Source organism: Marmota monax, unplaced genomic scaffold, assembly GCF_021218885.2.
Source record: "Marmota monax isolate L192 unplaced genomic scaffold, Marmota_monax_Labrador192_F-V1.1 WCK01_AAM20220418_F8-fsc00080, whole genome shotgun sequence".
In the NCBI taxonomy this organism is placed as follows: Eukaryota; Metazoa; Chordata; class Mammalia; order Rodentia; family Sciuridae; genus Marmota; species Marmota monax.
In genome coordinates, this window is record NW_026694750.1 from 3,692,416 (window position 1) to 3,716,883 (window position 24,468).

Below are 24,468 nucleotides of genomic sequence, written 5' to 3' on the forward strand. Positions count from 1 at the left end.
AGCTTAATGAAAACAAATGGTTTTTGCAGTGATCATCTATTGTAATGGAAACTCAGGAAGACATAGATTTGAAGGAATAACTAGAATGATTTGTGCATGGAAGTATTTAGTAATGAAATAGTTCAGGAGGAAACAAAATATGTCCCCTAATATCTTGCTTCTTATTTGGAGGAAGAATACTTGAATGTTGACAAAAGTTAAATTTTTAAAATAATCAGATAAATTTGGATATTAATTAATTTTAATGGTACTTTCCTTCCCAAGGGTTAAGGTGAATGCTAGGGATAGATGGCCTCAAAGTCAATATACTTCAGGATAGTTTCACTTTGAGGGGATGATGTTGCTTTGCAAGTTGTCACTTGTAGCCCAAAGAATATTTTTCCCCTTGGTGGTATTTGGCAATTGTCTTCATCAGAATTCAAAGTAAAAAATAGAAAACACTTGTTTACCTAATAGTTTTTGGCTACATGCCCTATCTATCTATCTATCTATCTATCTACTTATTGGTGGGTGGCTAGGGATTGAACCCAGGGCCTTGCCTATGGTAAATATACACTCTACTACTGAGTTATACCCCCAACCAAAAAGACTGTTTTTATGTCAGTCTAGCTCCCTCTAAGATGTGACTTCTATGAGACCATGGGCTCTGCCCTTCATCACATTTCTCAAAGGTTAAATTGACCGTAGGTTTCTTGGTAGTCATTCACGTAGATGAGATCTACTGTGGTTTCCGATTTGGCTCTCAAACCACTGAATTGACAATCTTACTCTGGGTTGCTGAGTCAACATGTATTTTTTTTTTTTTTTTGGTTCATTCACAGGAATGAGCCACTGCCAGTAGCTCCTGAGTCAGTCATCACTGTTAGCCCAATGTTAAGGTCACTTTGGAATGAGAAGTCCTGGGATCCATCCTAGTTCCCCTTCCTTAGCTGAGGCAGCAGGGTGCAGTAGGAGGCTGCGTTCTCCTGGGGGCCAGCCTGGCTGGGCGTGATAGACAGCTCTGCTCTGAAGTCTAAGTGTTCTTGAACAAATGACTGATCCCTCCTGCCCCAGGTTCCCATCCATAAAACAGGTGCAACAGAACCTCTGTGCTCCAGAGAGGGTTGTTGTGAGGACATTAATCCTTGGCTCAGTTACTTGACCTCCCTCAGCTTCTGTCTCTCCAACATTAGCATCGTAGCAACTGTTCTTACCTGGCAGAGTGCATGAAAGGGCAGTTTAAGGAGTTCAAGTATTCAGCATAACAGCTACAACGCAGCAAGCAACCCTCGACTATTAGCTATTATTAGAAAACACTTATTCATCAACACAGCAGTTGCCTTTGTTTAAACTCAGTGATGAGGGGACCAGAGCAGAGGAAAGGAGGAAACAATGACCTGAAACTGCCATCATGGTGAGGTTGGCAAGGGGAACGAAGGATGTAGACGGCCTTTCCTTAAGGTACAGTGTAAGGACCTGAAGAAATAAAGTGAAGACAGGTCACCACTTTGGAGTAAGAGCAAGTTTTCAGAACTAAAGCTGTTAAAGTGCATGAAAAGCAGTGAAGAGATTTCACACAGGGACTGTGACCTGGTGCCCACAGATGCCCATAGATCCAAATGGGAGTAGATAAAGTTTAGTGGATCTCTGAACCTGGGTGAAAAAAATCCATCTTTATTTTCACTAACCTCTAACAGGAATCTAGTATTTCCTTCAGTTTTGAATGCAAAAATTCACAAAGCATAACTGAAGAAACAGTACCCATGGTTTTGCACCAAGAGAAATCCAAATTATCTCAAATATTATTTATGTTTATAATTAGTTGGAAACTATGGTGGGCATGTATTAGTGCAGAAGCTCATACAGTACCACATCACAGATTGGGGTTTTAAATATTTGATAGGTATATTTCCAGGTAATTGGCTTCCTCTATTACCTGTTTGCTTCTGAGAGGATTCCAGAGCATAGGGGCCACAAGCTGAAAGGGTCCAGGGCACAGATAGGTTACAGTCATTGGAGGCTGAGGTGTAGTGCAGTGGTAGACCGCTTGCTCGCCAGGCACAAGGTCCTGGGTTCCATCGCCAGCACCATAGGCTGGGGAGAGCCCTTGTGAGGGGGTGGGCTCTGGGGCCAGATGGCCACGTCTGAACCCCTTTTCTGCTCCTTCCTCACCATGTGACCCTGGGCAAGGTGGATACCTGGCTTCTATGTGCCCTAATTTCCAAAGAGTATTTTAAAGTGTAATTAAAGAACGTGGTTTGAAGGCTAAGGTTGTGGCTCAGAGGTCGAGTGCTCACCTCACATGTGTGAGGCACTGGGTTCTATCCTTACCACCACATAAAGTAAAATAAAGACATTGTGTCCACCTATAACTAAAAAATAAATACTAAAAAAAAAGAACTTGGGTTGAAGTATACATTCAAGAATGATTTCCCAAGGAAATAAATAAAAAGGAAAGGAAAGAGGGAGGCACATTTTAAGGCTGGAATTGGCAAATGAAGCATTCACTCACTCATTCAATAAACTTCTCTGGACTGCGACATCGCTCACTGGTAGAGCATGTGCCAGCATGCACAAGGCCTGGGTTTGGTACCCAGCACCCCCCAAAATAACCAGTGTACTGAATCCATACCAAGTGCCACTCCACACGATCTCCACACTTTTGGGGCCTAGAGCAAGAACAGAAAGGGAGCCCACAAACCATCTAAATATTTAAAAGTGGTAAATAAGCCAAAGGGGAAGTTGCTCTGTTCTCCTAATTTGATGGATAGTCTGCAAAGAACAAAATCAAAAACAGTTGTTTTTATGTGGAAAAGTTGGCAACGTCACAAAGAAGATTGAATTTAGTTTAATTACAGTTGCAGATATATCAGTGTCTAATGGGCTGACATTGTTTAGGTGATTCATCAATTCTTGGGTTATTTACTCCATAAAATACATTGTTTTTGCTTTTACTTTGTGCATTGAAAGAAAGAATTTCTTTTAATTTGTGTTTTGGTAATAGTAATGCCTTAAAGGACTAAAAAAATAAAATATACTCAGTGTGCACAGAATGTATTTGTTTAAAGTAAATTATGAGTTTATGTACAATTTCTGAATTAAAATTGTTTTTCATTTTTTGGTGGGGTGCTGGGGATTGAACTCAGAGCACTGAACCACTGAGCCACATCCCCAGCCCTATTTTGTATTTTATTTAGAGACAGGGTCTCACTGAGTTGCTTAGCACCTTGCCTCGATGTTGCTGACGCTGGCTTTGAACTCGCAATCCTCCTGCCTCAGCCTCCCAAGCCGCTGGGATTATAGGCCTACACCACTGCACCCAGCTGTTTTTTATTTTTTAAAAGCTATTCTTCTAAAGATTTCAAAATTCCCTATTAATTTTTCTGTTTTTTGTATTTCTTATTTGTTTTAATTAGATATATATGACCGTAGAATTCACTTTGATATATCATTCATTAATGGAATATATTTTCTCTTTCTTCTGGTACAGAATCACCCCAGTTGTGTAGTCATATATGTGCATAGGGTAATGTCTGATTCACTCTACTATCCTTCACACCCCCATACCTACCTAGTAAGATTAAAAATATAAACTGGATAAAAAGCAAATATTTAAATAATCTGAGATTTTTGTTTTTAAATTTACTTAAATTGTATTGTTATTTAAAAATTAGAATTATTTTTAAATTCTGGGGCTTAGAGTCATTCCAGGTGATGCTCATGTGTAATTAGTATTGGGTTTCTTAGACTGTATTGCATCTATGCTTACTCAAGAGTAGTAAGAATGGTTTGATATCACAGTGTTCCTCTAAGTCCATTTGCAACTGTTAGGAATTCCATGGCTCAAAGGTCTTCTAGAGCCAAATACATAAGTAGGATCAAGAAAATGTCCACTTGAGATTTCTGGGAACTATGACTTCCATAACATCTCATAAGAAGAGATTGCAGGAATCGGTCACAGCCTTGGTGTCTGCCAGGGTTCGGGCGACTCGTGTCCCCGTCCCTCCCTGGTGCTCTGGCGCACACCTTCCCTGGCTTGGTGTTGGCAGCTGCACAGCCCACAGCCCTCGCCAAGGGGAGCTGCCATCACATGCTGTTTCCCAGACACATGGACATGCTGAAATATTTGCTAGTGGCCTGACCACAGGGGTCCCCAGAGCAGATGGCGTCCATGTTTAAAGTTGGATGTCCCCAGTCACACATTCATTGTGAGTTTGTGCATGTGTGTGCGTGTGTGTGTGCGTGTCTGTGCGTGTGTGTGCATGTGATTCGTGGGCCCTGTGCTGGAGAGCATGCATTTTCTTTAGCAACATATTTCACTTGATGTGTAACTCTTTTTTTTTTTTTTTTTGGTACTGGGGGTTGAACATGGGCACTTAACCACTGAGCCACATCCCCAGTCACTTTTTTGTATTTTATTTAGAGAGGGGATCTCACTGAATTGCTTAGGGCTCCGCTAAGTTGCTGAGGCTGGCTTTGAACTTATGGTCCTCCTGCCTCAGCCTCCCAAGCTGCTGGAATTACAGGCGTGCGCCACGGCGCTGGTTGGATGTGTAACTTTTAACTGTTTGGACACAGCGTGCCGGCTTCTCCCAGTGCTCTGTTCTGGGCACTGCAGAGTGGTGGGTGCTCTGAAGTATTCGAGACAAGGACATATAAATGGACTCCACACAGGAATGTGCCAAACAAGGGGGAGAAGCCCCAGGTTCAACGGCTGCTGGCACTCCACCTTTCCTTAACCGGTGCTCCCCTCCCACTGCCCCCCCCCATTTCCTGCTCTTTCTCCTGTTTCCTAGGTCCCTTTCATTTTCCCCTTCCCAGGCCTCAGTGCACCCACTGGCACCTCAAGCACTGTGTGAGTCCAGCAGTGCTTGGGGCAGGCGGCAGGGACGGGCCTCTGGAGGGTAGATCTTCCGGAGGATGCGCAGTGGGAGCAGGACTATTCCACAGAGCGGGTGCCTCCACGGTGCGCCCCGGGAGGACAGGGGCATGTCTTTTAGGCTGCTTGCTTTGAGGGGCTGTTTTTCTAGATATCATTATTTTGTTTAGAGTAGTCAAGTCCTCACGCTGTTTAGCTCAAAGTTACACTCCCTTGAGATCTTCTCCATTAGACCCAGAGCCAATCACAATTAAACAAAAGCTATTCCTCGGCTTAGAATGAGATGTTCAGAATGCATTAGTTCTCAACTGATACTTTTTAAAAAATATTTATTTTTCAATTGTAGTTGGATACAACACCTTTACTTATTTTTATGTGGTGCTGAGGATCAAACCCAGGGCCTCTCACGTGCTAGGCAAGGCTCTACCGCTGAATCACAAGCCCAACTAATAATCTTAATACTGCCAAAGTGTTGATGTTTCATTGGAGTCACTCGGATTTAGTTGGGGAAGGTTCTATGACTTTGTAGCATCTGGAAGGTCAGAAGGCATAGTGGAGTAACATGATAGGATACATATTTTAAAGTAAATGAAAATCATACTAAATGAATACTGTGCCTTTGGGTGGCTGAGACTGTAATTCTGGTTAGATGCATCGTCTGCTGGAGCTTACTAGGATGATTTTATCACACAAAACTACCGAGAGGTGAATAAAGTGGGGTGTAGCCTTGGGTAGAAGAATCCTGAAGTGGTTGGTCTGGTTTAACTGTAGGCTGATAAAACTAATTCTGAGAATCTTTGAGCTCAGTGAAGACTTTTGTGTCCCTAGCCTGCAAGCCTGAGAAAGTGAGCTAAGCAAGAACCACGTCACTCCCGTCACTCCCGCGGGGGTGACAGCTCTGCCCACAGACATACAAATGTAGACAAGTAGGTAGCATTTACTTAAATGAGAATCCAGCCCTGTAAATGTCATGCTGCGCAGGTCGAGCACAGAACACATGTCAATGAGGGGCCTCTGGGTTAGCTGGTGACTCTGAAGGGCGAGGAGGAATCAGCAGGCTCATTCTCCTGGTGCAATGCTCTTACGTGCAGCCAGCACTGCCCAGGTCAGGCAGGTGACCCGGCTAGATCAAAGGACAATTGGTTCTCAGGGTCTGCAGCCGGGCATTCCAAAACTCTTCCCCCATGTTGTCCTGTTGTGACTTTACTGATGGCCAATGTGGACAGTGGAAAAGGAACATCTAAAAACAATCTCTTAAGAGTTACTTTTCCTTCTGAACCACATGCCAGGCATTGAGCTGGGAACACCACCTTCACTGTTCCATCTAACCCTAGATAACCGAGGAGGATGGTCAGTATTGCTGTGCCTGAAAGGAATGGGTGAAAAAGTTGGGATTTAAGGAGGTTAAGAAACCTGCCCAGGTCCACCTGACAGCAACACACTGTGCTCCACGCACAGCTGCTCCTGGAACAGGATACACAAATGTGATAAAATTGGGATGCAGGTAGTTAATCAAAATGCATTGAGATACCATGCCACACCTTCTAGGATGCCCATGATTTGTTGTTGTTGTTAATTCAGGGAAACTGAAACCCTCATTTGTCACTGGTGGGAATGTGAAGCAGGCGCAGCTGCTGTGGAAAATGGTTGGGCAACTTCTCCAAAAGGGAAACAATTGCCATATAATGTAACAATGTATCTCCTAGGACACCCTTAAGAAAACTGAGAATATAGGTCCACACAAAAACCTATATGTGACCATTCACAGCAGCAAATGATCCCAAAGTGAAAATACCCTGAATGTCCATCAACTGATGAATGGATAAACAAAATGTGCAATGGAATATTATTGAGCCACAAAAAGGAAAGCCATACCAAGACATGCTACAACATGATTAAACTTGAAAACTTTATGTAAAATTAAAGAAGCCACATATCGTATGGTTGTGTTTTAGTGACATTCCTAGAATATACAAATTCATAGAGTCAAAGTAGATCAGTGGGTGCTGGGGGCTGGGGTAGGGAGACTGGGAGTGATTGCTAGTTGGGGCAGGGTTTCTTCTTGCTTGGTTGAAATGTTCTGGAATTAGTAGTGATGGTTGTACAGCATAGTAAATATACTAAAATCCAACAGATGGTACACTTTCAAATGTTGAATTTTATGTTATGTGAACTTAGTCTTAGCTTTTTAAAAGGCAAGCTTAGGGTAGATTCAGGAGGTCCTTCAGTCCTGGACTACAGGGTCTAGGTTTTATCTGGGGCACCAGGAAGCCAGTGAAAGTTTCTAAGGACAGTGACATGCTTGGAGTGAAGCCAAACTGTGTTAATTTTAGCACATGGGGGTGTAGAATTCCAGCTGCCTCCTCTCCCTGCCTCCTGGTCAGGTCAATTCTCCTGTGGGGAAGCAGTTCTTTTCTGTTTGGATCCTAATAAAGCCTGTCTGTTTTAGTCAAAACCACTCTTGATATTACCCTTCTGACCCACTTCAGCCAGTGCTCTCCTAGCCATCTCCCTGAGGGTGCCTCGCCCCTGGTGGGGGGGTGGGGGGGTCATCTTAGAGTCTCCAGAGCCTCTTCCCCCTCCTCCTCCTCCTCCTCCTCCTCCTCCTCCTCCCCTTTTCTTCCTTCCACTTTCCTCCTCTTACTTTCTTCTCTCTTTTCGTCTCCTCCTTTTCCTCCTTCCTCTCCTCCTCTTCCTTTTTCTTAGTTTGCCATACAATATAGCGATGTAGTTGTAGATGGACAGAATGCATTTATTTTATTTGTTAATTTTTATGTGGTGCTGAGGATCAAACCCAGTGCCTCATGCATGCCAGGCAAGCGCTCTGCCACTGAGCCTCAGCCCCAGCCCCAGCCCCTCTTCCTTTTCTTAAGATTTAAAATCATGGACTTCTAAAAATATCTCATGGATCTCTACTTTGCCCAATAATGTCACCTAACGCCATATGAGAACTGTGATCCTTTGTCTTCATTCTCCCTCCTTCCTCCCCAGTCACACAGGAGGAGCACAGGAAAACGGAGCCGGTAGCCCCGGCTCTAACAACGGCTGCCTGTCCTGCTGACAGCCTGACGGACAGCGCTCTCTTTTGTATGATGCTGCCCAATGATAACAGGGGTAATACCCGCTCCACCGGCCCTGCAGGACTGCGCAGGCTCCCCAAGGCTCGGGTCTGTGCCACTGCACCAGCTGCACACCCGGCAATGGCCAGAGCAGCACCCTAGTAGGGAGTCAAGGTCCTGCGTGGAGCAAAACCCTGTCTTCAGAAGTCGGTTTCATCCCTCCCATCTTGACTACTTTAAGGACACACTGAAAGCTTTGACATAAGTCACTGCTTTAAGTGGCAAGATCCTTTTCCTAAAGTCATTTGGGAAATGTCCTAGCAGTAGAAGCCACTTCCAAGAAATGGTCTGAAGTGCCATAGTCAAGAAGGGACAGGGGCTCTGGGGATTTTGAGGTCAGCACACAAATGAGCCCTATCGGAGCTGTGGTGGGGACTTCCCAAGAAGCTCCGCCTGGCTGAGTCACCCTGTTGTTTGACCTGCAGTCCTCCCAAGCTGCAGCACTTGGCTGCCGTACCCAAGAGTGGAAAGTTCTCTGCTCCTCTGAGATCACAAGGTAGGTTCACTGGGGTTAGACAGAGGACCCAGGACGGGGTAAGGGTGGAAACGGTTCTCCTTGTACATATCTAGATCTTTCCCCTTTTGATTTAGAATACCTTCTATTCCACAGCCAACTATATAAAGATTTTAAAAAGGAAGAGTTGTCTTTACTCCTTAGCGTTGATACTATACAAGCTTCAAGTTCCACAATAGGCAAGTTTTCATGCCTAGGTTTAAGAAAATGTGATGATGACTTGAGAAGAGAGGTCTTTAAAATGTTAGCAATTAGGGCTCCGGTGGTAGCTCAGTGGAGAGCACTTGCCTGGCATGTGGGAGGTACTGGGTTCGATTCTCAGCACCACATATAAATAAATGAATAAAATAAAGATCCATCAATATATATATATATATATATATATATATATATATGAAATTAACAATTAGATGCTCAAAGAAGGAACAGTAATTGAAGTATCTTCTTGTTGAATGCAACTGACAGGTGCCACTCTCTGTGAGGACTCTGTCTCTGAGGCAGTGCCTGGGTCAATTCAGAACCATATGGGGGCAATGGGGGATGAAGAAAAGACAGACAGACTCACAGATAGAGGAAGCTGATGAGGGAGGACGGACCCAGAGCTAGCTCAGCACATTATTATACAAGTTTCATCAAAAAGGTTATTTGTGGGGCTGGGGTTGGGGCTCAGCGGTAGAGTGCTCGATTAGCACATGCAAGGCCCTGAGTTTGTCCTCAGCATCACATAAAAATAAATAAATAAAATAAAGGTACTTTTTCAAAAAAAGTTATTTGTGGGAAAGTTCAGCAAAGCAGGCAATCTGAGGGATGCAGGACTGGTGAGACATCAGGGTCATCTTGTTATGCTTAGACTTCTCTGTCCCTGGGAGCTGGTGCCCAAGGCTCAAGATCTCGACTAATAACACTGTGTGCCTTTGCAGTAGCCTCCTCTGGCCAGCGTCCTCATAGCAACTGGGCCACATTGACCACCCCCTTTGCACAGGCAGCTACTCAGCCCTGAGGGAGTCAGACCATGGTTCAAATGACCGCTCTGCACAAGGCAGCAACTAACTGGCTTTGAAATCTGGGTGCTGATGCTTGTATCTGTGAGAGTCCCGCGAGCTTTTGCCATAGTTTTTGTGGAACAGGTTGAAAATTTCACTCTTTGGCAAACATGCACAAAGCTGTGTTTAGTCACACTTCTTATTGTAGAAGTCTATGAATTTGCTACTTTTCCATAATATTCCATTATTAGTTGCTCCTAAAGTACCCTGAGTTGTAGTCCTGTGAAATGGTATAAGTAGTGGTTGAAATAAAGATTATTCTGGAAGAAGAAAGCCCCCTGTCCTTGGGATTTGTTACATCTCACACAGTGACATTGGTGTGACTGGCTCATTCCATCAGAATTCTTTTGGAATTTACTATGCTAGCATAGCATCAGCTCCATGCAGGATTCCATCATGAGGAATGGCTATTACAACGTGGTGGCAACTGTGCTGTTGGTCATGAATTTTGAGAGAACGAGATCAGTGCAAGATCTTTGTGGCATCTGTCCAGCTGGTAAGTACCAAATTCCCATGTGTGTTGATGTGTCCTGTTGAAAACATGATTCAGTTAGCCTGGCAGTGAGGGCTGGCTCCTTTTAATGACCTTGTATTCATGCACTTACATATGTCTATTGGATGCTACACACCTGATGAGTGAGCACAGCCCTCTTATTTAACTCTGTGTCTTGACCTTGTCATCTGGGGACTACGGATCTGTCTCCTGCATTGGAGCGGGGCTGCAGAGATAGGGTAGAACAGTGCATGGTGTGGCAGGACCTCACATCATGCTAGTTTGTGCACAAGATCCTGTGCTCAGCCTGGGCCACAGCAGAGAGTAAGCCGTTGCTAGTCGGCTTGGCAGAGTGTGAAAAGTCAAATGTATTCAAATCCTAGTGGACCTATGAAGGACATTAATCTTCTCCTGGATGCAGTCATATTGATCTCCTGGATCAATCATGAGAAATCATTCTTTCTTGTTCAATAGACAAAGGCAAGTATTTTCCTTGTATTGATTCCTTTGTTACAATATTTGTATTTTTCTCTAACTCTGTGATTATGCTAAGGGAAATCTTGCCAATATATAATCTTTAAAAGTCAATAAACAAAATAATGTCTATCACTGAGATGTCTAGAAGACAAACAATACTTTAATCCTAACTTTCTTGTGAACTTTATAATGCTTTGGGTGGTGACTGTTCATTGCTGAACACGTACATTTGTTATCTGCCTTTTAGGTACTTTCTGTGGAAAAAGCAAGAATCAGACTTGCATTCCCTGTCCTTCCAACAGCTATTCCAGCACAGGCGGACAGAGAGCCTGCAACATATGCACGAAGTGTGAAGGTGTGTGTTAAAGGTGCATCCTTCATCTGGGGGACGGGCTGGGGGCAGACTCTTGTTCCCCACTTTCTATTCGATCTCTATCTAATATGTCAAGTATCAAAGGCATGGAATCCTCAGTCAGTGGGCAGGTCGAATAAAAGTACTTAGTGTAGAAGCTATTACTTATGGGGCTTTTTAAATCTTAAAGGAAATGTTCACTTGACAAGAGGGAAACTTTCAATTAGCGAAGTGCAAAAGTGTCTTTATGGAGGTTCAAGAGTAGACGTGCTATTGGGAACGTGGGGAGGAGCGGGGGCATGATTTTTGCTGAAGAACATGAATTTGCTTCCTGGATGTGGAGGTCAAGTGGGGCCTGGGACCTTGCAGGTTACCACAGGGTCAAGAAGCCGTGCTCCTTCACCAGCGACACAGAGTGTGACTGCATCTCAGGATTCCACTGCTTGGGGGCAGGATGTGCCATGTGTGACCCAGATTGTAAACCAGGCCAGGAACTGACAGCAGACGGTAGGTTTGCTCCTCCTGTGTCTATTCCAGTTTGTCACGTGGAGCAAGTGTATCATGCAGAAACTTAAAAGTAACATGTGATGATATTCAAGTTCATGATATCAACACCATGTTTTAATTAATAAAATGATATATACTTTTTCCCATAAATAGAAATGATTTGAAATCAGGACATTTGCTAATAGTCAGAACCATGCCTTTTTACACATTTTAGATAAATGCAATACCCTACGTACAATTGGTGATCTCAGGGTTCTGTTTCAAGAACTGTAAAACAGTGCAAGGTTATGCTAAGTTAATGACTTTGCCAGTGCAAAGGAGGGTTATGAAATGATAAAATGCTTCAATCTTTCTTCAAGGTTGTAAAGACTGTAGTCCTGGGACATTCAACGATCAGGAAGGTGGTGTCTGTAGACCCTGGACAAAGTATGTATAATTTCACTTACTTACACAATAGTGTCTGTGTTAAGTGTTTGAAAGACAGGACTATTGTCCTTGAAACTATTTACCCCTTTGGAGTGTAGACCTACAGTGATGTGCTGATAGGAACACCGTGACAGCGCCGTGACTTGACACACAGTGGGCATTCTTCCAGAAACAATCCCTGGAGCGTTGAGATCAGATTCACCAGGGGAACTCAGCCACCCTCTGCCTTGCCTGGTCTCCTCTGCTTTCTTCCAATCTCTTTGCTGTCTCTTACCTTCTGCACCGATCGCCCACCTCAGGGGGTCAGTACCAGCACTGAGACGGATACAGAAGGGCAAAGTGTGCTTCTTCCCCTCCAGAATGTCCCCCACGGGCCACAACAGGGGGTACAGCAGCCAATAGCACATGGAAGAATGTAACTGTGGACCCTGGGATCTGGCCCAGGGCCACTGAGACTGCCTTCACAGGCAGTTTGTGTGCCTAGGACAGCAGCCACAGGGGCCAGGAGAGGACACTCAAGAGACCTGAAACTGGCAAAGCAACGCGGCCTGTGGTCTCTGATAACAAATACCTGGGCCTCACCTTCTATATGCCTTTCTTTTTTCCATTTGATTTTCTCACTAGAAAATCATTTTAATTATAATTTTGCAGTTACATTTTTATTGTATTTTACAAATGTGCTGATTGGTAACAGATTAGAATGTCTTTTTTTAAGGTCTTTTAACACAAATTGATCAGAATATTTACATGTGTATGGAAAAGCGGATTGAACTGGGCTCTGGAGGATGGGTGGATTGGGGATAGCTTAAGAGGAGGGAAAAACAGATCAATGATGATGGTGATGATGGTGATGGTTGTGTTGATGATTATAGTGATGATGGTGATGATGATTGTGGTGGTGATGATGATAGTGATGGTGTGATGGTGATGGTGATGGTGATGATGATGGTGGTGGTGATGGAGATGATGATGATGATGGTGATGGTGATGGTGTTGGTGATGGTGATGGTGTTGGTGATGGTGATGGTGATGATGATGGTGGTGATGGAGATGATGATGATGATGGTGATGGTGATGGTGTTGGTGATGGTGATGGTGTTGGTGATGGTGATGGTGATGATGATGGTGGTGGTGATGCTAGCTACCATTTATTGAGTGTGTCAGGCAGGCAGAAGCGTGTCATTCATCCATTTGCTTTTCGTAACAGTCCTGCGAGCATATACTATCCTTACTTTGAAGATGACAAAACTGGGGCTCAGAAAGACATCATAACTTGCTCAGAGTCATTCTGTAAAGTGGCAGGTCCAGGCTCAGACCTTGCGAGTCTGAAGCAAATGCTGGGAGTCCTAACCTTCTCTGACCCTTCATGTGTGCCCACGATGTGTGACTATGAGTAATAAGTGTGTGGGTGGGGAAGGGGAGAGGCCAAGCAAGCACAGCAGCCTGAAGTGTGCTGTCACTGAACAGAGGGAGCCTGGCATGGATCGCTAGCTTGGGAAGAAAAACCCAGTTCGTAAGTGGAGTGGGGTGAACTTCGTGCATCCTCGAAAGCTGAGTGAAAGCTGACGGAAGCCAAATGGTCAAGTGGAACTTTTTCCTGCACACAGCCCCACCTCCATGACAAGTCCACTTCAGTGGGTGACGAGTATCAAAGTTTTAATTGGAGTCCTCCGTAACTAGATTAATCATCTGAACTCTTTTCCTTGAACTGTCTAAGCTGTTCACTGGATGGAAAATCAGTACGTGAGAAGGGGACGAAGGACAGCGATGTGGTCTGTGGACCTGCTCTGCCCGACATCTCTCCAGGTAACTGCTCCGTGACCTTGCCTGTCCCTGTGAGGGTGCAGGACAGTTGTGTTAAAACCAGGTGAATGTATGGTGTCTATCCCGTTTCTGTGGAAAGCCCCCCAGTGTTGTGAGGTCTCCAATGCCACCCTACAGGCACCCGCAGGGGCCTTCCACCTGCCTTGGGATCCATCTGCTGTTCTCAGGCATGTTTCCGTCTGAGAGACATGTTAGTACGCATGCCTGCTGGGACTCATCCCAAACCAGTGCTGCCCCTTTGTGAGCACCAAGTAGGGGGCACAAGCCCCAGTTTCCTCCCTGCTGGAAAGGCCACGCTGCTTAACTTCTGCCGGCCTCCAGGAAGATGGCCCAGTGTTGGCTCTTGCAGAGTCACTGGGTTTACTAAGCGCGCAGGTTGGGGTGGCCAAGGCTTCTCCCGGGCTTGGCGCGCACCTGCCCCCCGCTGCCCGCCCTCACCTCTCCTCTGCTCCTTGCCAAGGGCGCTCTGCGCAGGTCCTCACCTTCTTCCTGGCGCTGACCTCGGCCGCCGTGGTGTTCCTGCTGATCTTCCTCGTGCTCCGGCTCTCCATGGTCAAGTGGAGCAGGAAGAAGTTCCTGTATATATTCAAACAACGTAAGGCCCACCGAACAGTATTTGACACGAGCGCTCCGGGGCCAGGCTTTTTACTAGGAAGGAAAAGGGGATTTTTAAAGTTATAAAAAGGCGGTTAGATCAGCACAGTGGTTATCAGCAGGGACAACGCCATCCCCAAGGGGACCTTCCGCAAGCTGATGGTGGGGAGGGGCCGTTGGAGTGGGGGGCCAGGGTTCTGCTGAGGGCTCACAGTGCCAGGTGAATGCCCGACAAAGAATGACCCAGCCCCAAGAGAAAGCCTGGCAGCTGATGTCGCAGGACCCTAGGAAAAAGCCGGGTAAGAAGGCTGCAGTCTTGGGGGGGTGAGCAGCTGTGCCTGCGGCGCCCTGGCCGTGGGGGGGATCAGGAAAGAGCCGCCCCTCTGGGAGAGAATGGCCTTAACTTCAGTGGGGAAGGCAGGGAGAGCTGGGGGTGGCGGTGGTTAAAGTGGCTTTAACTAAGTGGATTATAATAACACCAATCTAGATTAAATGAAAATTTCAGTAGTAAATTCCATTTGTTAATCCGTTAAATAAGGGACTATTTTTTAAAATAACTTTATTTTATTTGTTGTTATTATTTTTTTTAAATGTGGTGTCAAAATAAGGGACTATTTCTATAAAGAACTCAGCTGGTGTCCAGCACAGGGTCAGCACCCACTAAGCAAATGCTGCTGTGTTTATAATTAAGTTTACGGTTCATGGATGGGGCAACCAGTGCTTGGTCTTCACGGAGGACCGATGAGTGACCACAGGCTAGATTTAACTCGAGGGGTTCATGGATGGAAGGAGCACTCCGAGGGCACCTACTTAGAAGTTTCAGTCTTACCTAAAGACTCTTAGGGTCCAAAGCCTTTGTGCCGCGGGGAGCATCTAGGAAACGCATCAACGTCAAGGTTAACAAACTGCTGGGGGAGAAACTCTAACCTGGTCTATAAATAGAAGGCCTGGCTCCCCGGAGGAAGCCGTGGGTCCGCAGCCCTCGGCTCACAGCCGCCCACGCCAGCCCCAGCTGGGCTCGCGGGCTCGCGCCCCGCCCTGCAGAGGCCCGGGAGGCTGCTCCCCTGCCCTTCCCTGCAGGGGCGGCTGCGGGTGCGCGTGGCTGGCGGTTTTCACTCAATTTCAGGTCTTTTAAGTCCCCCCCCCCCGTTGACTCACCGTCAGCTCTTGCCCACCCTGACACGGGCGGACGGGGCTGTCTGCAGTGCGGGCGGGAAACCATCCTGTACCTAAGCACGCGTTTCGCTTCTCCTTGTGGTTCTGATTTGCATTTCCCCGACCACCCTGAGGCCGGCCTCCTCGGTGCTGGGCCACTGGCGTTCCTCTTTCGTGAGGGCCGACCTCTCCCAGGGCTGCCCGTGCTTTCCTGGTAGATCACAGGATCTCTGCTGTCAGCGTGTGAGCTGCAGATGGTTTTCTTCCGACTCTGAAGCTCGCTCTTTCTTGGTCTACAGCTCTCAGCTATCACCCACACCTTAAAGGACTGTCCCCACCCCCACCCAAAGGGACAGCAGAGTTCTTTATAAGATACTTTTCAGAAGTATTTGGAATTGGAGCCTTAATGGGACCACGCCCACTGGGATACCGGAGTTGGCTTCTGGGTTCCCCGCGGGGTATCTCAGGCAGAAAGAAAACCCACAAAACTCATTGGCGGGTTGTTCCTCGAGGCTCTGAGATTCTTGGCCCTTCCCCCCCCCCCCCCCCGCTTCTTTCCACCTTCCAGTATCATCTCATGTTTGTTTTATATGTAAGTCCAGAGTTTTCTGCGGGATTCAGTAGCAAGGCTATGGAAAATCATGTCCCCCCACACCAGCCTGAAGTGGATCTCCAGCGCCATTTTTGAGTTAATCTTTGATACAATTTCAAAAGACAACTCCCTGGCATTTCTGAAGGTCTTGACAGTTTTTGTTGCCTTTTAGGGACAGTGTTGTTGTCTGTTTTTTTTTTTTTTTAAGAGTACCAAGCATGTGAAATTGGGATAGGCCTTGAGCCTTGTCAGGTCTCGGGAAATACCTGTTTAGGATTTGAAAGTTTCTCAGCAGTAACACAAACACTTCAAGGGAACTTGCAGAAGGCGATCCAGAAGCCGGGCACAGGTCCGTTTTTTGGTTACTATTGGATGGAAGTGGTGGAGATGTCTTTAAAGTAGTCAGCACATGATTTCATTCAAGAGAAATTGTCTAATATCTAAACAAGTAACCCCACAACTAAAGTATATACTGCTAAATTTAAACTAGAGCTGTGCCTGGGAGATGGCTGATATTTTATGCTTACAGTCACTCACGCATAGGACTTTTTTTACTTATTGCAGAAAATAAAGAAAATAGTTTGAAAAGACCAATAAAATATTTGGGAAAAGGAAATGAGTCTTCAATAATCTCCAGGAAAAGCTCATACTCACCGTTACTCTGAAATAAGTCAGCTGAAGTTAAAGCTGAGAATATTTGCTGCTTAGAAATGTTCTACAACTGTGATTTGTGGAAAATAAGCATTATGTGATTTAGACCACAAACATAAGTGTCTTTTACATCATTTTCTAGCATTTATTAAACCAGTACAAACTGCCCAAGAGGAAGACGCCTGTAGTTGCCGGTTTCCAGAAGAAGAAGAAGGAGGATGTGAACTGTGAAGTGAAATCCCAAGAGCTGTCAGAACTCACCCAGAAAGAAGCCAGAGAAATTGAGTGATCTCACTGTCATGTCCTTTTAGATTGAAAAGTGTCACACTAGAAAGCACCCAGCATTGCCCCTGATGAGTCTTCTCTAATGCTAATGAGTTGGCCTTTACAAATGTTCCACTCTTAACAGAAGCATGGGGCAGTGTTGGTGGTGAAGTAGGATGCTACTTAACAGGACTGGGCTAGGCTTTTGAAACCCATAGAAAAAATGATAGTTTCAAGTCAATCCCATCAGGGGCTGGGGATGGAGCTCAGTGCTGAGCATGTGTAAGGACCTGGGTTCAATCCCCAGCCCCACAAACAAACAAACAAACAGAAACAGAGATTTCAATTCAATCACATGGGCAGTGGTCCAGCCAAAATTACCATCAAAACCAATGCAGGTTTTTGTGTGTGTGCTAAGTGACATATGACCATAAGCCATAGAATAAGCAGTAAATATTCCCTACCAGATTTTCCATTAGTCCCCTCATTAACACAATGATGTCCTCCACTGTCAGCAAGAATGCTGAGAGCCCCTGAGTTTGGGGTCGAAGGAGACATCACAGAATTTAAATATTTTTGCCTGGACTGGGGTCCTCTTCATACCCTCACCTTTTGCCATTGTCCCTCTGAGCCGTTACATTAATCAATGGGACATGCCTGAAAAGCATGAAGTTCAAGGAAAAAGGAGCCCCTGGGCACTCAACCCAGCCCAAGCACTAGTGCAGGGCACCAAGCTCCCATGGCCTCCTCTGGCCACCATTTGCCTTTGTATGGCTTATGAGCTCAGGATAGTTTTCGCATTCTTTTTTTTTTTTTTAGAGAGAGGAGAGAGACAGAGAGAGAATTTTTTTTTTTTTTGATATTTATTTTTTTAGTTTTTGGCAGACACAACATCTTTGTTTGTATGTGGTGCTGAGGATCGAACCCGGGCCGCACGCATGCCAGGCGAGCACCCTACCAATTGAGCCACATCCCCAGCCCCTAGTTTTCGCATTCTTAAGTGGTTAAAAATAAGAGTGATATCTCATGGCACATAGAATTATTGGAAACTCAGATTTCATAGTCCATAAATAAAATTTTATGGGCACCCAGCTACATCCACACACCTGGTCAAAAACCACCTTTGCACGACTTGTGTCAGAGGCTGTAGAGTTCCACAATGTCTAAAAATTTGATATCTGACCCTTTGTAGGGTCAAAGTCAAGATCAGAGGATCCATCAGAATGCAACTTCCCTCCTCATCTTCTGCCCACTCCCAGGCAACCTCTCTAGGAAATTTGGAATCTTTTTCTTGCTTCAAAAAAATCACTTATTACTTAATTTTGTGTCCTAACACTGTTGTTTAGCTGTGTTTGTTTTTGAGCCTTATGAAAATGATGCTGTGCTGTATGGAGACTTCTGTGAGTTGCTGTAATCATTCCAAATTATATTTATAAGACTTATGCGTGTTGTCATGTGCATTTATTTGGCAAAGACGGTACACCACAATTTACCAATCCATCCTCTGCCAAGTTATGTTTGGGCTGTTTCAGGTTCTTTGCAGTCACCAACAATGTTGCTATGAATGTTCTTTTGGGTAGCAGTGTCTCTAGGAAAACTTCCTGAAGGTGGAGTTGCTGGATCTTAGGGCATGTGAATGCTCAGCTTGATGAGCTAGTGACGGTAACAGTTAGGACCTGCTAGGTTATGCAGAAGTAACAAAAGACACCCCACCACCAATCTTAATGGATTGCAACCAAAGAACAAAGGTACATTTTTTTATTGTCACTGCGTGCCCACGATGGCTGGGGCTCTGTCTTATGTTATTTCACTCCAGGATTTGGGTGCAGGGAGCTCCTTCTTAGAACATGGGCCGTCTTAAGGGAAAGGGATACATGTCACTTTCACTCATCTTTAGTTGGTTAGACACTAACCAGCCTTTAGAGTAGTCACCAGCTCAGCTAGGGATTGACAGACAGAAAATCCTGATCTTTACACAGGGAGGGGCAAGTGCTTCCAAGGGTGCAGCCTTGTCCTCCACATACTCTAGTTCACACGGCTGAGTCATCGAGTGTCCTGCTGATCTGATCCTCCCTGACCCGTGCCATCAACAACCTGAGTTCTGCCAACTTAGTGGCATTTCACTGTGGCTTTCTTTGGCATTTTTTCAATTACTAATGGGTACTTTGTCACATGGTTATATACCGCTGAGTTTTTAATGAAATGCTTACTCATGCTTTTAGTCTATTTTTTAAAATTTGGTTGTCTGTCTTATTGATTCACATAATTTTCTTATATATTCTAGAGAATAATCTCTGGTCGGTTATATATAATAAATATCTCCTTTGTGATTTTTTTTTCTTTCTAATGGCATCTTTCTTTGACTTTCTGCTAATAAGCAACAAAGCTCTCCATTCAATTTGATTAAAGCTATCTTTCTTTTCTTATATGGTTCACATTTGGTTGCTGTTGCTGCCTGATCAAAGAAGTTCTTTCAAATAATGTCATAAAGATAGCTGTTCACAGGGAGGGGAGAAGTAGGGGGGATAGGAAGGCAGCAGAATAGATATTATGATTGCTGTGTGTATATAGGTGACTCTATGACCAGTGTGATTCTGCAATCTGTACAATCAGAAAAATGGAGAAATTATACCCCAATGATTCAAATGTATGAATTGCCAAGATCATTGTCATGTCATGTGTAGCTAATAAAAAAAATAAAATTAAAAAAAAAAGTAAGAGGGAGAAACCGAAAAAAGAAGATAGCTGTTCACATCTCAGTCCCAGAGCTTTCGTCTTTCATGTTGTAGTCCAACCTGTCAGGAACTGACTTTTGTGCATGTGGGATCAGGGATGACGGGACCATTCGCTCGGTGCTCCATCTGTGCCCTGCAGATCTGCCAGGCCACCTCTGCCCTCCATCAAGTGTCCATTGGCCACAGGCCTGCTGCTGGGCTGTTATGTCCCACTGTCACTTTGGTTTTCCTGCACTGATGCCACACTGTCTCATTTCAGTGGCTTTGTGATGGTCTTGGTATCTGATGGGACATATCTTTCACCTTTTTCTACTTCAAGAATGTTGAGGCTATTTTTAACCCTTCATTCTTCTCTATAAATTTTAGAAACTGAATTCCAAAAAATTTCCATTGAAACTTCTCTTTTTTTTTTTTTTTCTTTTTGGTTGTGCCAGGGATGGAACCCAGGGGCTCTTGCAGGCTTGACAAGAGCTCTACCCCTGAGCTGCACCCCATCCCTTGAAGGAAACTTCACTATAGATAGATCATTCTAGGGAGGGCTAATATTTTCTCCAGGAGGAGGTGATTGACGCGGGTGCTGAGAAGAGCACCTGACGCAGCAGGTGCTGTACCCATGCTGGGTCTTCCCATCCATAAGAGTCACACTACTGTCCTCCACCTCGATGAGGCTTTAGTGTCCTTCAGAAGAGTTTTAAACAATGTCTCCAGAAATGTTTCATGCATCTTCCACTCAGTTTATTTCTGGGGGTTTGCTCTATTGTCACTGGTAGAATGGTTTTGCTTGTTGTGAACTGTAGGGGTGAAGGGAGCCTCTTCATCTTCATTGTAGACAGCCTCTTTGCCAAACTTTCCTATTAATTCTAATAACGTGTAGTAGATTATTTTGACTGTTTACACCATCATGTTATCTACGATAATAATAGTTTCTTCCTTTTAGGTGTGTGTGGGACTAGGTGCTCTACCACTAATGTACACCCTTATTATTAGTGTCTTGCTAAGTTGCTGAGGCTGGCCTTGAATCTGCGATCCTTCTGCCTCAGCCTCCCAAGTTGCTGAGATTACGGGTGTGAACCACCATGCTTGACTATTTTCTTCCTTTTCTAGTTCTTTCTTATGCTTGTCTTCCTGCTAAAATACAATGTGATAGTATGATTTTTATTCTCTTATACTACTTTCAGTTTGGGGCTTTTTTTTTTTTTTTTTGTAAAACATGCTTGATCAAATAAGGAAGTTCCCTTTTATTCCTGGTTTGTGAAGATGATTTGATTTATTTTTCACATTTTTGTTTTATTTGTCTGTGTTTTGAGATAGGGTCTTGTTCTCTTGCCCAGGATGGCTTTGAACTCCTGTGCTCAAGTGATGCTTCTCTTCCTGCCTCAGTCTCCCGAGGAGCTGGGACAACAGCAGTGCCCTTCTCTCTGGGCCGGGTGCCCAGCAACTCTGTAAATTCTACATGGTTTTTACCTTGGCTTTGGGCACAAGATATCTCATTCTCTGTGGCTTACCATGAAAGTTCAGAAGGAACCGGTCATGCCCCTCTGATGTAAGGCATTCAGAATGACGCCACCAACTCCTACTTGTCCCAGAGAATAAACCCAAAAATCCCCAGTGTGCTCTGCCTGTCTGATGGACTTTGCTTATTACATGGGCCGTGTGATCTCTTTATCATAGTATATTTTGGTATAATGTGTAAAAGTCACAAATGAAAAACACAGGAACTTGGAGTGTGAATCATCTTTTCCCCTAAATGATAGTTAACAAATAAGGAAAATCAAAACAGGATAAAATGATCCTGTTTGGGGATTAATTTGGGAAACTCAACTGTTCGGCTTAATAGAAATAAATGTAAATATCTATGATCAAAATAAATTAACATAGGAATATACAAGTTTAAAAGAGTTTTCAAGTGCCCCCAAACCAGTCTAGGTTATTTTTGAAACAAATTTTGATTTTATTCTTAGTGGAAGATATCACTCTGATGGAAACTCTAGATATGAGGGGGCCTGGCTGTACAGGGTGCCTCCTGCCTGTGCGGGCAGACTTTCCATTCGTGGGTAGCTGAGGCCGCATGAGGGCCGGCAGTGGAGGCTGGTGTGATCTGTGTGGCGGGGCCAGAAAGGGGTCACTAAGGGCTTTTAAAAAGGGCTCTGAAATAAAAATCAATGAATAACTCTATCATCTTCAAAGAAAAAAGACAGCTTATTCTTAAAACTTTATGTTACTATTGCAACATCAGATCATAAAGGCTAATAAGGAAATGAGGCGCCACTCTTTGTAAACAATGGAAACTTAGACTTCAGTGCCAAAGTATGTTAAAGACGGGGAGTTTGAGATTCCTTTTGCTCCCAATATTTGACTAATCAGTCACATAAAAATGAATGCTGTTTTATATCAGTGTTGATTCAGAACTGTATTTCAAATTAAGGTTTTAAAATAAATTAAAGGCTTTTAAACAACGTGTCTTTTCCAGATTCTTGGAAGAAACTGATTTTGACCAATTCATCAAAGGAGCCGACTACAAAATATGATTCTTCCCTTGAACTGGTGTCTATGGAGGTGTCTGCCCTGCCCCAGGAACTGTGTGAAGACACAAAGGCACAGGGACTTCCTGACAAGGGGCCAGGCAACATCAACCTGAGCAGAGCCGCATTGGGGAACAGAGTTTCTTCACTGGACACAACATAACTGAGGACCTACTGTGTGCCAGGAAGAGGACTGCAAGCTGCCCTCCTGTGCTTATGGGCTGGTCCAGGTGGTACCGCCGCTCAGCCCTGTGTACCTGGAGGGGCAGCTGTTCCGGGCTAGAGGGTGGGGAGGGAGTGCTTCCTGGGGAGGCTGAGGAAAGGACGTGCTGGGCAGGGGCTCCCAGAAGGAGCCAAGGGCCAAGCAAGAGGGAGAAGGCTGGGGCTGGGGCCGGAGAAGAGAAGAAGGAAGTGGCGGCTGGAGAGGGAGGGGATCCAGATTTTCTAAGTCAAGCTGAGCAACTTGGATCTCACCCTGTGGACACGGGGGAGCCGGAGAAGGGGTGGCTCAGGCCGGCGTTTCAGAACGCTCCCTACCGCAGTGGAAGAAGTTAGAGGCAAGACCAGGTCTGCAGCGGGTGAGGAGGCTGCTCAGGAACCCAGGGCGGGGCGGCAGCCTGAGGACAGAGTGGGAGCTGGGCAAGCCTCATCTGGGGGCTGGGGGCAACACCCTGGTTTCTGGTTCAGGCATCTGGGAGGACAGAGGAACCCTTAGCAGAGCCACAGAGCCCTGGAGGGGGAGCACGGGGGTCAGGAGAAGCTGGCTAGCGGCAGCACTGGACTCGGGTTTCCCCAGCGGAGGGCATGTGAGCCACAGCAGAGCCAGAGGGCACCTCATGGCAGGCCGGGACGGCAGCGGCATCCCAGTGCCCCTGGCAGGGTCTCTGGGCTCCAGCAGATGAGTGTGGCCACAGGACAGCCAAAGGCTGGGAAGAGTCTGGAGCAGTGACCACAGAGTGTGCACTGGCTTCAGCCACAAAGCGGTGGCTTGGAAGGGGCCTGAGAAGTGCCAGCCTGGAGAGCTAGACTTCTGTGACCCAGAAGCCCACAAGGAGCCCCCTGGGAGGTGACAGGGTGGTGAGAGTGGGTGTCCTCATACCTTTCAAAAGCTGTGAGTGAAAGAGATGGGGAGGGAACGACAGGACCATGTGGGGTCTCAGGCAGGGTCATCAGATGGGTGCAGTCACCAGTGAAAGCTGAGCTTCAGGTGAACAAGGAATCGTTCCTCAGTGTAAGTGCGTCCTGTGCGACACTGAGGACAGGCTTCTACTACAAAGTGTCTATCTGAGATCCAGATGTGACCGCACACCCTGCACTCTTATTTGCTGAATGTGGTCAACCCAGTGAAGGGAGTCCTCGGTTCTCTTAACGGGGAGGTTTGAAGAAGGCTGAACGCAGATATTATGGGGGGTCCAGGCGCAAGGAGGGGGCAGCTGCCTGAGAGGACGGGAGCGCTCAGGGGAAGCGGGTGTGGCCTCCAGCTAAGAGCAGAGGACAAGCGCAGATGCGGGGTGGGGGCCCCGGGCTGGGAGGAGGGACAGGAGGCCTGGCTGAGGTTCTGGGGTCCTCTGCTGACTGGGGGCAGGGACAGAGGGCGGGGGAGAGGAATGGGCCCAGAGGAGGCTGAGGGGGGCTTGCTCATTCTGGGTGAGGGGTCTTCTCCCTGCAGGGTCCAGGTCCAAATCCAGAACACGTCTGCTTTTCCCAGAAGGGCCCAGCAGAGGCCAAGCCCACAGGCCCTGACTGGGGTTTTCCAAGGGAAGGGTAGGACAGAAAGTGCTGGACAGAGAAGTCATAAGGAAGTCCTTTTGCAAGAGAGAAGCCAAGGACTCGGAGGACAGATTCTTACACACTGTTTCATGCTATCAATCAAGGCATTTAAACCTAACACTTTGCTTTTTCTGAAAATAAAGCTGATCGGTTCACAAAAATACTTAAAAACACAGGAAGTGGGGACAGGCACCAGCACACCACTGCACACAGCCACCTCTGGTGGGTGAAAAGGCCAAGGAGGAAACAGGGACAATGTTGGGACTTCTGTCCTAGGCCTCTGGAAGGCGAGGTCCTGGCCTAGGTCATCGCCCAGCCGGAACTCCCTTCCTTCCTTCCCCCGCCCCTCCCTCCTCGCCTGCTCTTTCCCTGCCCCCACCTGACCCCATCTTTACTGTCCCAAAGAGCCACCAACCCAGCCTTCCAAAGGCCAAGCTACACAGATGTGCTGTGCGCTTTAGTCGGGAGGGAAGTCACCAGAAGGGGACACCATCATCACTACCTGGCATGAGACTGCATATGGCCTCACAGACGGCATTGTGTGTGGACCGGCTTGAACTGTCTGTTACTCA

The 24,468-nt window shown here is 45.9% G+C and overlaps 2 protein-coding genes across 5 annotated transcripts; one reads left to right on the forward strand and one right to left on the reverse strand.

Moving 5' to 3' along the window:
- The first annotated feature begins 7,929 nt into the window (after positions 1-7,929).
- Tnfrsf9 (TNF receptor superfamily member 9) lies at positions 7,930-23,598 on the forward strand. 4 transcript variants are annotated; one of them, XM_046424833.2, is made up of 8 exons: positions 7,930-8,473; positions 9,906-10,030; positions 10,752-10,859; positions 11,226-11,363; positions 11,723-11,789; positions 13,507-13,595; positions 14,074-14,208; positions 22,075-23,598. In XM_046424833.2, exons 2-8 carry the CDS (start codon positions 9,916-9,918, stop codon positions 22,287-22,289), a joined length of 867 nt encoding a protein of 288 aa, XP_046280789.1. In that variant the 5' UTR covers positions 7,930-8,473; positions 9,906-9,915; the 3' UTR covers positions 22,290-23,598. The 4 variants fall into 4 exon arrangements, with proteins under 4 accessions (XP_046280789.1, XP_046280788.1, XP_046280787.1 ...); XM_046424832.2 differs by having other exon boundaries at positions 7,936-8,473; positions 9,875-10,030; positions 22,075-23,597; XM_046424831.2 differs by having other exon boundaries at positions 7,937-8,473; positions 9,901-10,030; positions 22,075-23,597.
- LOC124079329 (mucin-2-like) lies at positions 11,450-14,338 on the reverse strand. Its single transcript, XM_058572699.1, has 2 exons — positions 14,096-14,338; positions 11,450-13,622 (listed from the first exon to the last, which is right to left on the reverse strand). The coding sequence occupies exon 2, from the start codon at positions 12,935-12,937 to the stop codon at positions 12,656-12,658; it is 282 nt and encodes a 93-aa protein (XP_058428682.1). The 5' UTR covers positions 12,938-13,622; positions 14,096-14,338; the 3' UTR covers positions 11,450-12,655.
- Positions 23,599-24,468: the final 870 nt, after the last annotated feature.

What these genes read in the sequence shown, in the direction of transcription:
- Tnfrsf9 (XM_046424833.2), top strand. Translation starts at nt 9,916, where the DNA reads ATGCAGGATTCCATCATGAGGAATGGCTATTACAACGTGGTGGCAACT. An exon ending in TTGTGGCATCTGTCCAGCTG is followed by an intron (nt 10,031 to 10,751) that starts GTAAGTACCAAA and finishes TCTGCCTTTTAG; the next exon opens with GTACTTTCTGTGGAAAAAGC. An exon ending in CATATGCACGAAGTGTGAAG is followed by an intron (nt 10,860 to 11,225) that starts GTGTGTGTTAAA and finishes GGGACCTTGCAG; the next exon opens with GTTACCACAGGGTCAAGAAG.
- LOC124079329 (XM_058572699.1), bottom strand. Translation starts at nt 12,937, where the DNA reads ATGGTAGCTAGCATCACCACCACCATCATCATCACCATCACCATCACC.